At 39.7% G+C, this 13,212-nt stretch overlaps 1 protein-coding gene across 4 annotated transcripts in view; it reads right to left on the bottom strand.

The window, feature by feature from the left end:
- Positions 1-13,212, bottom strand: part of CELSR1 (cadherin EGF LAG seven-pass G-type receptor 1) — a 248,708-nt gene that overhangs the window by 147,622 nt on the left and 87,874 nt on the right. For all 4 annotated transcript variants that reach the window (XM_061640286.1, XM_061640288.1, XM_061640289.1 and 1 more), the window contains one exon: positions 4,841-5,479. In XM_061640286.1, coding sequence (XP_061496270.1) covers positions 4,841-5,479 — 639 coding nt within the window. The remainder of the gene's footprint in view (positions 1-4,840; positions 5,480-13,212) is intronic.

Below are 13,212 nucleotides of genomic sequence, written 5' to 3'. Positions count from 1 at the left end.
GTGTTTTGCAACAGAGCAACAGCACATCATTCTGCTGAATGTAGCCCATTGTGCAGTTAGCAAAATTAATTTCTCAGCCTTGAGGACTCCAGAGTGCTACTTCTCACACGATCTCAGAAAGAGACCAAGCAAAGCCTTCTAATTATGCCAAGCTTAAATAAAAGGACACTGTTATACAGCCACAAATAAGTTCACATGACCATTGTATGGGATGCTGGCTGGGTTTTCATTCCTTGCTTTGGGCACAAGCTGCACCACAATTTCTACCCCACTGATGAAAGATTTGCAATAGCAGCATGCACAACTGCCATTTTTGTATGCACAAACAATTCAAAATTCACAGTACCCATCTGATCCTTTGCCCACGCTTCTCACTTCACCCCCAAGCTTGTCTAATATTGTTTTTGCAAGTGGCACCCATTCACTATTACTAATGAACTTATTTATTTAATATTTTATTTATTAGATTTATATCCTGCCCTTTGTCCCTGTAAAACACCATAAAAACATTTTAAACATTATATTAAACAAGATATATTAAACATAACATCTTTAAAAAAAAAAGCTTTAAAAACATTTTTTTTTAAGTTTTAAAAGCATATTAGAAAGCAATTCCAACAGATGCATATTGGGATAAGGTCTCTACTTAAAAGGCTTCTTGAAAGTCTTCAGTAGGCACAGAAAAGATAACAGAGATGGTGCCTGTGTAATATTTAAGGGGAGGGAATTCCAAATGGTAGGTGCCACTACACTAACGGTCCGCTTCCTATGTTGTGTTCCTATGTTCTACTATTTTTGTCTAGATATTTTTATAATTGTTATATTTTGTTTTTTAAGATATGTATATTGCTAGCAATTTATTGTTCAGTTATGTTTATTTAAAATGTGATATATTCATTTTTTTACTATCAATTGTACCAAATGTAATGGTAGATTGTTTTTATGTTGTAAACTGCCCAGAGAGCTTTGGCTATGGGGCGGTATAAAAGTGTAATTAATAAATAAATAAATAAATAAATAAATAAATAAATAAATAAATAAATAAATTGTGAGGAACGAACCTCCAGATAAGATGTTATCTGCAGGAGGCCCTCACCTGCAGAGCACAGTGATTGACCGGGTATATAAGGAGTAAGACAGTCTTTCACATATCCTAGTCCCAAGCTGTATAGAGCTTTGTACAGCAAAACCAGCAATTTGAACTTAACCTGGTAGCTAATAGGTAGCCAGTGCAATTCATTCAGCAGCACGGTGACATGTTGGCGATTCCCTGCTCCAGTGAGCAGTCTCACTGCCACATTTTGCACCAGCTGCAGCTTCTGGAACAACCTCAAGGGTAACCTCAAATAGATTGCATTATAGTGATCCAGTGTGGAGTTTACCACTGCATGGACAACAGTAGTCAGGCTATTCCGGTCCAGAAACGGCCGCAGTTGTCTTATCAGCTGAAGCTGGTAAAAGGTACTCTCAGCAACTGAGGTCACCTGGGCCTCTAGTGACAAAGATAGATCCAAGAGCATCCCCAGACTTCGGACTTGCTCTTTCAGAGGGAGTACAACCTCATCCAAAGCAGGCATTATTCAAACTTGAGAACCACAAACCCAAAGCATCTCCATCTTGCTAGCATTCAGACTCAGTTTATTGGCCCTCATCCAGCCCACCACTGAGTCCAGGCAGAGGTCCAGGGCTTGCACGGCCTTTCCTGATTCTGATGTTACACAGAAATAGAGCTGGGTATCGTCAGTGTACTGCTGACACCTCACCCCAAATCTCCTGATGACTGCTCCCAACGGCTTCGTATAGATGTTAAACAGCATGGGGGACAAGGTGGTACCCTGAGGTACCACAGCACAACTGCCAGGAGGCTGAAAGTCAATCACTCAATGCTATTCTCTAAAAACAACCCTGGAGATTGGATCAGAACCACTGTAAAACAATGCCTCCGATACCCATCTCACCAAGTCAGCCCAGAAGGATACCATGATCAATGGTATCAAAAGCCGCCAAGAGATCAAGTAAGAATAATAGGGTCCCTCTCCCCCATCCTTCCCTAATGGAGGTCATCCATCAGGGCGACCAACGCCAATTCAGTCCCATAACCAGGCCTGAACCCAGATTGGAATGGGTCAAGATAATCTGTTTCATCCAAGAGTACTTACCATTGCTGCACCACAATCCTCTTGATCACCTTCCCTAAAAAGGAGGTATTTGCAGCCTGGCAGTAGTTGTCGCAGACCAATGGGTCCAGGGAGGCTTTTTCAGGAATGGTTGGATCACCACTTCTTTTAGGGTGGCTGGAACCATTCCCTCCTGCAACAACGCATTGACCATGTCCTAGATCCACTTGGTCAAACCCCCTCGGCAAGCTTTAATAAGCCAAGAAGAGCAAGGGTCAAGAGGACACATTGCTGGCTGCATCAGTGCAAGCACCTTGTCTACGTCATCAGGCCGCATCAACTGAAACCGTACCCAAGAAGTTGCAGCAGACATTGCACTGGACACCTCACTGGGGACTACAGTAGATGTAGATGGGGCATCAAGATTGTAACAGAGGCAAGTAACTTTATCCTCAACATGCCTTGCAAACAATTCACAGTGGGCCTCCAAAGGGTCTAAAACTCTATTTTCTGAAGTTGATGTCAACTTATGAAATGGAAAAATTACCATGGAAAAATAAAGCACTGAAAAATGTTCTGCCCCATATGTTCTGCTGCCAACCCTAATATTTGGTCAGATAAGCTGACACTGGATTCTAATTTTACAAAATATGTGAACATATAGCCCATTCTCTTGTTGCTGTATGTCCAAGGAACATATACCGTACATGACACAGAAATACAGCCCTTGCATCCTACCCTACAAGAAAGAGAAGAAGACCTGCTTAGGAATCTTTATACTCTTTAAGTCATGTGTGTTTCTTCCTTTCCACAAGCATCTTCTCTGCCTGGTGAAATGAGATAGCAGCAGGCAGGTATTCAAACAAGTGCATGTACATGTTGGTTAGGCCAAATGAAATTATGTCGTTCCAGATCTGATTTAAACCCACAAATATTATGTCTCCTTATCACTCACCTCCTTACATCACAGGAAGTGCAGTCTGTTCCACGTAATCATAATTAGTGGGTATTTCCATTTCAAAAATTGCTCATAAAAGCTCTGTGTACCTGACTACTTGAAACAGAAGACTCCTGAAGACAGATAAACTTTCATCATGTATAAATTACATCCAAACAATTTAAGAGCTTCAAAGTATTGGGGGGGAGGATGAGAACAAGGGGGAAAATAAGCCTCTTTATTAGGATGCAGTTGCCTTCTGGAGGAAATCTAGGTGTTTTGGGACAGAAGTATATCTGTATTATAATCTAACCATTAAACTCAGTGTACCTTAGCAAACAGATTAAAGATTTTCTCCTATTGTCTTGTAATTATTTCTAAGTATGTTTCTTAATAGGGTTACGTGAAATTTTAGAGCTTCCAGAAGAGACTGCATTCCTCTGAGCATTACCTTTTAAGTATGACAAGATAAAAAAATACATCAGAAGGTTCCAGTGTGCATCAACACTACAAATTTCCAACTTTTAATTGATGCTCAACAAAGGTGAGCCTGTATATGCCAGAACCAGACTTTCTTAAATACAGCCACCATTTGGGGGGAACTTTTGTTTTAGCTATAAAGATCCCAGTTGGTTCATTTTTTATTTGTGTGGTCAATAATTGTGCATATTTCTAGCCACTATGCACATTCTGTGGCCTCACTGCAGCCATAGCTGATAATAAGTTTGAGAACTATGATCAAGGTAGTCGTGGTAGATAAAGCACCTAAGAAGTGAGGGAGGGCTTGTAGTTAAAAGAGGAAATATCAATCTTTTGTTTTAGAGAAGAGATGTTGTTGCACTACAACATCTATAAAGCCTAACTATTTTCTGTGCTGGCTGGAGCTATGGGAGTTGGAGTCCATTAATATCTGGAGGGTCATAGGTTCCTTATCCCTGTTTTAGAGGTAATAACAGTTCACTGGGGACCTAACGCTTCTCTCCTTTCTCTTTCATTAAGTTGAACCAGTGCTGGGTTGGACCAAAGAATGAACAGAAATATGATTTTACCTCAGGGGCAGGCGGGAAATTGGGATGGGAAAATTGAATATGCCTCATGCCTAAATCAATTTTATCCTCTATTTGCCACAACTGAGGGCAAACTCATGACTTACACAGTTAGAGCATCTGAAATGCATATACTGGTGTTTGCTATGGTAAAGCACTGAAAAATGTAGTGGACGCACACCCAGAAGCTATGGTCACTTTGGCACATCAGTTTCTGTAAGGATTACAATTCCATGGTTCCTAGGAGAGCATCAAAGGAGTCAAAAATAAAGTGGATCTAGCCCTCTGATGTAGGAGACAGATCCAGAGCCTACTTCTGTCATGCTGCCAGCTTCTCTAAAGTCCTGACCCAACCAATGTTGCAGCGTTAATATTGCAAGGACAAAAAAGGATTAAAACAAGAAGTGGATGGGAGCCAAAGGATCCTAACCTCTCCTGGTCCTCATCATCCTCCAAGTCAGGGAGACTTTAGACATGCTTCTAAGTGTGTCTATGGCTGTCCTCTCCTTTCCATCCCATAGTATATATCTCAGAGGAACTCAAGATCATTCCTCTACCTTTACTTCTACCCTGCTGGCCCAGGAGGGGATAGGATAAGTCAGTTAAACTGTTTAACTTTATATATGGCTTTATATTTCAGCTTATTTTTGATCGTTTGATTCACTGAGAAGGTAAAAGATTGGCCTTTCTTAATACATCATGAATAATACAATACTTATTACACAAAGGTAAGAACATACCAGTGTAGTCTTCATAACATTCACAAATGTAGCCTCCCTCTCGGCTTCGACAAAGGCCATTGTTTCCACAGGGATTGGAGTAGCACAGGTCAATCTCTGTTTCACAGTAGTCACCTGTAAACCCAGGAGGACACCGACACCTCAGCCCATTGATGGGGTGTATGGGTCGAAACAGGACAGTGTTTGAGCTGATAAATGGAGCAGAGCTGTCAAACTTGAGCACAGACACACACTTCATGTAGTTTTCACAAGGTTCCCGCAGACAAATGTTGTCATCAAAAGGCAGCACTCGCTGGGTAGATATCAATGTAAGGAGTGTCCTGTTGAGGTATATCTGCTCCTGAAGATCCTCAGAGGGGAAGAACTTGTTTCGAATGCCGCCAGGAAGCAAAGCAGAAAACGTCACATTCAGAATATTGGAGCTGACGTCTGTGTCATTTTGAATGTTGAAGACAAAAATGCCCTCTTTGGTGGTCGACAATACAGTAGCCACACCTTCCACAAAAAGAGCAAGCAGCGGAGAGAGAAACTTCTCTTGAGACATGTTTTCTAGTCGTACTGTGATACTGTTGGTCAGCATATCATCAGTGATTATTGTCACCCGTAAGGTGCAAAGTGCTGTAACGCTGTGAATGCCATCTACAGGAGGAAAGAGAGAAGAATCAGAGACCTTTCCAAAAACATTCTCCCAAGTGCTTACACATGCAGGCATAATCAAACATGGGAGGGCTGAACCATCTCATACACAAGGCCAATGAACAGTGTGCCAACCAACATCTCATATAGTCATTGGTAATTCAGTGCTAAAAAAGAGCCCACAAACTGCAGCAGCCAGGATCTGGTTCACTGAGAATAACATAGCTGCTGTTCTATGGTATTCTTCTCAAAGAACTCATAACTGTGAGCAGGTCAAAATGAGGCCATGACAGCTCTGAGATGGGCAGTAAGTTATTTAGAAACGAACATGCTGCATTTCAAATCAGTAGCTGGAGCTCACAACACAAGCCATGGAACGGTCACTTTCCGCTGCACAACACCCAAATTATCTGCTCAAGCAAGGGACTCTAACTCAAGGAGCTAAAACTAAAACTATGCTTAGCCAGGAGGGAATTTCAGAAGCTTCATAAGCAAAAACATAATCTAACTTCCATTCCACAGACTAAGAAGACTTCACCAATTCCCCCACAATTTTCATACATAGAGATCTAGAGTACAGTTGTGTAGCTACACTCTCAAAACACAGGAAATAAACAAAACAATAATTTTAAATCCTTTAATTTTGGAAATCGAATCTTGTTATCTTATACCTCACCAGTGATGTGGGGTTTCCAGAAATCTCAGAACCAGAAACATTTCCAGTGCCCCAAATCTAACAGGATCTGATTTAGCTTATTTGAATTATATGTACTTACCCCATCCTACTTACAAGTAAATAGACATACTTTGAAATTGCCAATCTGGTATTGTATCCATTCATTATTTTTATGAAACAATGCATTTTTAGAAACAGAAAATTTCCATTAAACATATAGTATTGGAAAATTTTCTAACCCACATCACTGCAGCTAATTTTCTAGGATTTACTATTTTATCTTGAGCAAGCTATATGACCAATAAATGAAGTAGGAAACCAAAATATACCAAGTAAATGGGAATTTTATTTCCAATGGCCATAGAAGACTTTTTTGGTTGGTTCTCCATCTGTTATCTCTTTCCGCATCAGCAACCTGAGAAGGATGGTCTGTTTAATTTTAAGTCCTGAAGTTTTCAATTTACTTACTTCTAAGTATTATTTTAATAGCTTATGTTTTATTGTATTTTCTGTTAATGTTCTTAACCACCTTGAGCTATTTGTATAGGGTAAATGTGTGATATGAGTTATCCTCATTAATAAAATAAATAGTGTACTTTTTATCATAGTAAATTCTTTGCTCGTTTGTCTAAAATCTCTACATTTTGAATGTGGAATAAGCAATAGGTGAAGTCTACTATTGAAAATGGTGATGAAAGTTTCATAGATCAGTCAATGAACAAAGCAATCTTACGCATGTTTACTCAGTAGTAAGTCCCACTGAATTCAGTGGGGCTTCCTCTCAGGTAAATGGGTTGAGGCTTGCAGCCTGAATGATGCACTGTAACCTGTCAGCTCTGTACTGTTCACATAAAAATACAAGTGCTCAGTAACTATATGAAAATTACCTACAAACCTGAATAAAATAATCTACTTCCCTGTAATGCAGTTATAGTGCATATATGGCAGTTTTTCAGCAAAATATTTTAAAACTTTTAAAGCTGGACTGCTTTAGCTAAGAAGGGCTACAAATCTGAATAAATACATTAAAATACCAGCATTAAACATTTATCACTCACTCCTAATGACCCGTCCAGACAGAAGTTCCTAGAACTTGCTTGTCAGGTTACCCAGTAGCATCTTTTGTATCTTTTAACATCAATCATTCTGAAACCTGATTATCAAGCAGATGCATAGCTGGAATACTTAAACGTATTCAACAGCAGTGGTATATTGCAATGAGCAATGGCATCAAAGGGTTGGTGCCTTTCATCGAGTTTTCCACATGCTTTTACTCATAGTCTGAACACCCCCATCCCAACTGTATTTAAAAAGTAAAGGTCTTATTACAATTAGCATTGTATTTATCCTGATGCCAAAAGAAATCCGTGAGTGTTTTAGAGAAAAACACATACAAGTCAAGTTTCTGCTCCTGAAGAGCTTGTTAGTGGAACCAAATTCCTACCCGGTACCTCATCATATCTTTCTCATATCTTGTTCAGCTAAACTGCACTGAGAACACACCATAATTTAGGTTTATTAGTTGATTAACCTATGGGAAATTTCAAGCAAATGACAAATCGTACCACTATAACTGATTCTGTAGATTGGTCATTCTTTAATGAAGAAAGAAACCTTGGTTAATTTACACTAGATACATCCTGTGTTCAATTCTGCTGAGTGCCGTAAACTCCAAAACCAGAATCTGAACACGAGAGTGGATCAATAGAAAAACTATGGATACATATTGAACCATTTTAAGTCCCACTCAGCCCTGTAGCCAGCCTTCCTTGTTAGGCAGGGCAGCCACATTTTGAGGTGGGGCATTTGAGAAGGGGAGAGGTGCATAGTGCCAGCCAATCCCCCCTCCCCGCTGGTGGAGAGGACGTGAGGGAAAGGCAGAGGGAGGGAAAGGCGGTGACCTTCCCTCTTACTCCTCCTCCATCCACAGAGTGTGTTAATTTACATAAATGAAGTTTAACTGGTTGACTCAAAAGCTTGCTTTTGCCTATAGCTACAGTCATCTTTAATCTGTGGTCTGTCCATGTGTTCTTATTCTTCATGCACTGAACTAGTTTGTTAATTAATGACAGAATGAGCTCCTGAGATTGGCTGTGTTGCTACATTAAGTATCTCAGCTTTAGATTCCACCTGAAAACAAACTTGTCCATACTACAAGTTTAGAGAAGGGCAGAGAAAACAAATACTTTAGGGTTTGTTTGCTAAATGTTCCTTAAGAGTTCCTCCTTTTCGTCTTGTTCATTCATTCATTCATTCATTCATCCATATACTGCCCCATAGCCAAAGATCTCTTGGTGGTTTACAGCAATTAAAAACATTAAAAACAAATATACAAATTTTAAAACACAAACAACAATTTAAAAACACAATTTAAACAATTTAAAAACGATTTAAAAACACATGCTAAAATGCCTGGTTGAAGAGGAAAGTCTTAATTAATTAATTAATTAATTAAACTTATATACCGCCCCATAGCCGAAGCTCTCTGGGTGGTTCACAAGACCAACATCAAAATACAATAAACACATATTAGCAATTTAAAACACATTAAAAATTAAAAAAAAATTAAAAGGTAAAAACAGTTCCAACACATGCGAAAACATATTAAAATGCCTGGGCGAAGAGGAAGGTTTTAACCTGGCGCCGGAAAGATAGCAGTGTTGGCGCCAAGCGTATCTCCTCAGGGAGATTGTTCCATAAATCGGGGGCCACCACTGAAAAAGCCCTTTTTCTTGTTGCCACCCTCCGAGCTTCCCTATGAGTAGGCACTCGGAGGAGGGTCTTTGATGTTGAGCGTAGTGTACGGGTAGGTTCATATTGGGGGAGGCGTTCCATCAGGTATTGTGGTCCTGTGCCGTGTAAGGCACTTTGAACCGGGCCTGGAAACATATAGGCAGCCAATGCAAGCGGACCAGAACTGGTGTTATATGTTCGGACCGTCTGGATAACAGAGTTGGCACCAGGTGCACCTCGTCAAAATAATCATTCCATAATTTGGGGGCCACCACTGAGAAGGCCCTCTCCCTTGTTGCCAGACTCCCAGCTTCCCTCAGAGAAGGCACCCAAAGGAAGGCCTTGGATACTGAGCGTAGTGTACAGGTGGTTCATGTTGGGAGAGGCGGTCCATCAAGTATTGTGGTCCTAAGCTGTGTAAGGCTTTATAGGTTAAAACCAGCACCTTGAATCAACCTTGGAAACATACAGGCAGCCAATGCAAGCGGGCCAGAATCAGTTTTATAGGTTTGAACCATCTGGTCCCTGTTACCAAGCTAGCCGCTGCATTCTGCACAAGCTGCAGTTTCCGAACCGTCTTCAAAGGCAGCCCCACGTAGAGCGCATTGCAGTAATCTAACTTGGAGGTTACCAGAGCATGGACAACTGAAGCCAGGTTATCCCTGTCCAGATAGGGGCGTAGCTGGGCCACCAAAGTTGGTAGAAGGCACTCCGTGCCACCAAGGCTACCTGATCCTGAAGTGACAGAGATGGTTCTAGGAGAACCCCCAAGCTATGAACTTGCTCCTTCAGGGGGAGTGTGACCCCATCTAGGACAGGTTGATCATCCACCATCCGGTCAGAAGAACCACCCACTAGCAGCATCTCAGTCTTATTTGATTGAGCCTCAGTTTATTAGCCCTCATCCAGTCCATTGTCACAGCCAGGCACTTTAGATTTTCCTTCATGTTGGACAATAAAGGGAAAGCTTTTTAACTGGCTGCTATAGAAAGGACTAATTAAGCAACTAGAAACTAATTGTGGAAAGAAACTGGATTTTTTAAAAAACTGATTGCTGGGTTGATTTTTCTGTCCACAAACCCTGAAAAGGCCCATGCTGAGCTGCACATATTGGGAAAATCAGAAATTAGGCCTGAGTTACAGCCTAGGTGGCCAGCCAACTAGCTAGCTAGCTAACTGTAGTGTACATATCAATATTTCCATTTCTCTAGGGCTGTTTTCATCCTTTGACATCAAGTACTCAAGAAAATGAAGAAAAAATTGCCACTATGATTGTGAGCATACTGAGTGCTTTGAAAGAGTATAGGGTAGCCATTTTTTTCCAGATCACTTTAAGTTATCTCTATTTCACCCTCTAGCAATAAGCACCCAATCCTGCTCTATTCATTATAATACCTGCAGAATAAACAAACTCTTAAAGAAGCAAACAAACATGTTTCTTTATTGTTAGCTGGGTAGAGAACACTTGTGTGATTTTGCTATTTGCAGCACAATGTTTTATTACAGCTCCTCTCTCATAACTATGGCTAAGAAAAGGTACTAAACAAAGAGGTGTTTTTTCTTTTTAAGGAAAGCACAATGATGTATATCACATGGTATGTATACCAAGGAGACCAAAATATAATCTTCTTTGTGAGAAACCACTGGAGTTCAGGAACTGTTATAATCAATATCAACAGTTACAATATACAAGACAACTTGCCCAGCATTCCCAGCATATATTCTGACACAGTTAATAAATCACCATAAAAGGCACAGTGTCAAGACACCATACAGCTTTGTCATCCAGAAGAGAGCACAAAAGGAAATCGGACATGAATGCAAACAGCTATGGCGGTGTTGAAATATACAATATAAATCAGTTTAAAATAACTTCATTTAATCCTGCAACAAGGATAGTGCAGCATTTTTTATCTTAAAGGAAACCACTTTTTTTAAAAATAAAAGGATTGCATTTAAAATTGGTAGTACAATAAGCACAACCATGCTTTTGCCAGATGATTGGGCTTTGACTAATCGCTATAGACCACAGCATGCGAGAAACCAGTTTACTATAAAGAAACTGTTCATTAAAAAAATAGGAAGGGACTTGTGTCTAGTACTTATGAAAGAACAAGATACCCTATTCTGAAGACCTCAGCTATAATGAAAATGTAATGAGCTAATACAACCCAATCCCAACATTTGTGTGCCACCAAGCTTGCTTAGAAGGGGGCCATCAACCTCTGCTCCAGCTTGAGGCTGGATATCATGAAGGCACCGCAGTGATGTTATGACAGTGCTGCAAAAACTGAACACTGACACAAATGCCAATAGTTAAAGAGTACACATCAAGTTTTAAGAAACTAATTTAAACTGGAGGAAATTAACTATAACTCTATATTGAATCTGAGCTAAAGGAGAAATGACATTTATGTGTCCTAAAAGACAGAACCTTTTAATGTTTAATACTGCACTCCTATAGACACTTACCTGGGAATAAGTTCCTCTGAATTCAAAATGAGTTACTTCTGAATAGACATGCATAGGATTGCACTGTAAACTCAGATAACATCTACTACTGAGATATGAAAAAGCTGTAATTTCAGGGCAATCAGATGTGCAAATCACCTCAACAGAAGTACTTGAATTTTAACACACTTAATACCATTGTGGATATACATGCAAAGGAACCAGCTGAATATGTGAATGTGATAAATCCCACTGGGAAATTCTCTAGCACAACCTCTACTGAAATGAATGAGGTCTGCAGGGAAGCTTCCATTACTTGTGATGGGGCTTGAAAATGATAGAACAGAATTTACTGGAGGACTGTGCCCTTATTCTTCTGACTTTCAAACACTGGCGCAACTGCACATTATTACCAAAGGTTGGATTCAGACTTAGGCATATTTATTTATTTATTTAAAGTCTCTTTATATTCAAAAGTATCTCAAAGCAATGTACAAAATAGAAAATCAAATACAATATATAATCAAATATATTAAAAGAGCATTATACTATTCAATCAGTAACACTCACGAACACAGAGACGCACATATCCCTGAATACAAAATCCCAGTCAGTCATGTTGCACAACAAAGACAACTGATGATAAAAATTCAAACAGCCTTGGAATTAAAAATAAAAATAAATCTCCTACCCCATCTCCCACATAGGGCAGCACACTCCCTCCCTCCTTACCACACATGGAGGGTGGCTCTCTGCCAATAACTCTGAACAGCACAGTAGACCCACTGAAATCAATGGGATTTCAGTTAATCATGGTCTCAATGGTTAACAGTGTTCATGATTTCAGTAGGTCTACTCTAAGTATTACTAAGCCTGCAATCCTAACCCTACTTTCCTTGCAACAAGTCACTTTGAATTCAATGGGACTTACTTCTCAATACACATGGTTAGGATTACAATCTAAGTCTGGATCCAACCCCAAAGTATTTCTAAATCTATAGAGGAGGAAAATATAAACAACTGAGGAAATATTGTTAAAGAAAAGTTAAGAAACGTTATTCCAATGTTCTGTTCAATTTCTATAAGTCACAGGGCACTGTTTCATTTTAACACTCTTACAAGTGCTCATCATGAATCTTTCACCGATATCTTTTTAAAGGATGAGTCATCTTTATCTTTGGTGATTATGGCCAGATAGCTCGAAATCCTTCATAAAAGGGAGGCAAATATTTTGGATTTCTTGCAGCTCCCACTTATATCACCTTTGTGGAAGCCTAAGTCATGTGACTAAATTAAGAATACGATCTCAATAAGGAAATAGAAACTGGAAACGAAACTGTATTTTCTTTGTTATAAAAGGCAAGAGTCAATTCCTTTGCCACAAGCAGGAAATGCCAGCTAAATGCAGAACCACTGTCCCTTTCATCACCAGAATTGTACATAACTTTTTTAATTTGTTGCAGCTCTGCATTTCACTCTTAACAGTCAAACCGGTTTACTAATGGGATATAGAGATACTGTGTTCTCAGGACAATCCAATCAGCCAGGAGATCTTCAACCTTATAACACTGTATGCTGGCACCTAAGAATGTGGATTCCACCATGTTTTATGTAAACATGTAAATCTATAGTTCGTGCAAACTAGGAAATGACAGAAGGAATCGGAATACGTAGAAGGAGGGAATATGCATGCAAGAAGCCCATTCACAATGGCCAGACTATGGTTTAGCTGTTACCTCTGAATCAGCTATATAATTTGAGATACAAGCATGAGTTGTAGCAGTACTGTTGTCTAAAAGTGACTCTTAAAGCCCTTGTTTGTCTAAATAAGGCCATTCCATAGGTTTGGCAGCAAACATAACTACCATATATGTTG

This window comes from Rhineura floridana, chromosome 8, assembly GCF_030035675.1.
Source record: "Rhineura floridana isolate rRhiFlo1 chromosome 8, rRhiFlo1.hap2, whole genome shotgun sequence".
Taxonomy (NCBI): domain Eukaryota; kingdom Metazoa; phylum Chordata; class Lepidosauria; order Squamata; family Rhineuridae; genus Rhineura; species Rhineura floridana.
This window is presented reverse-complemented; position numbering and strand designations above follow the sequence as displayed.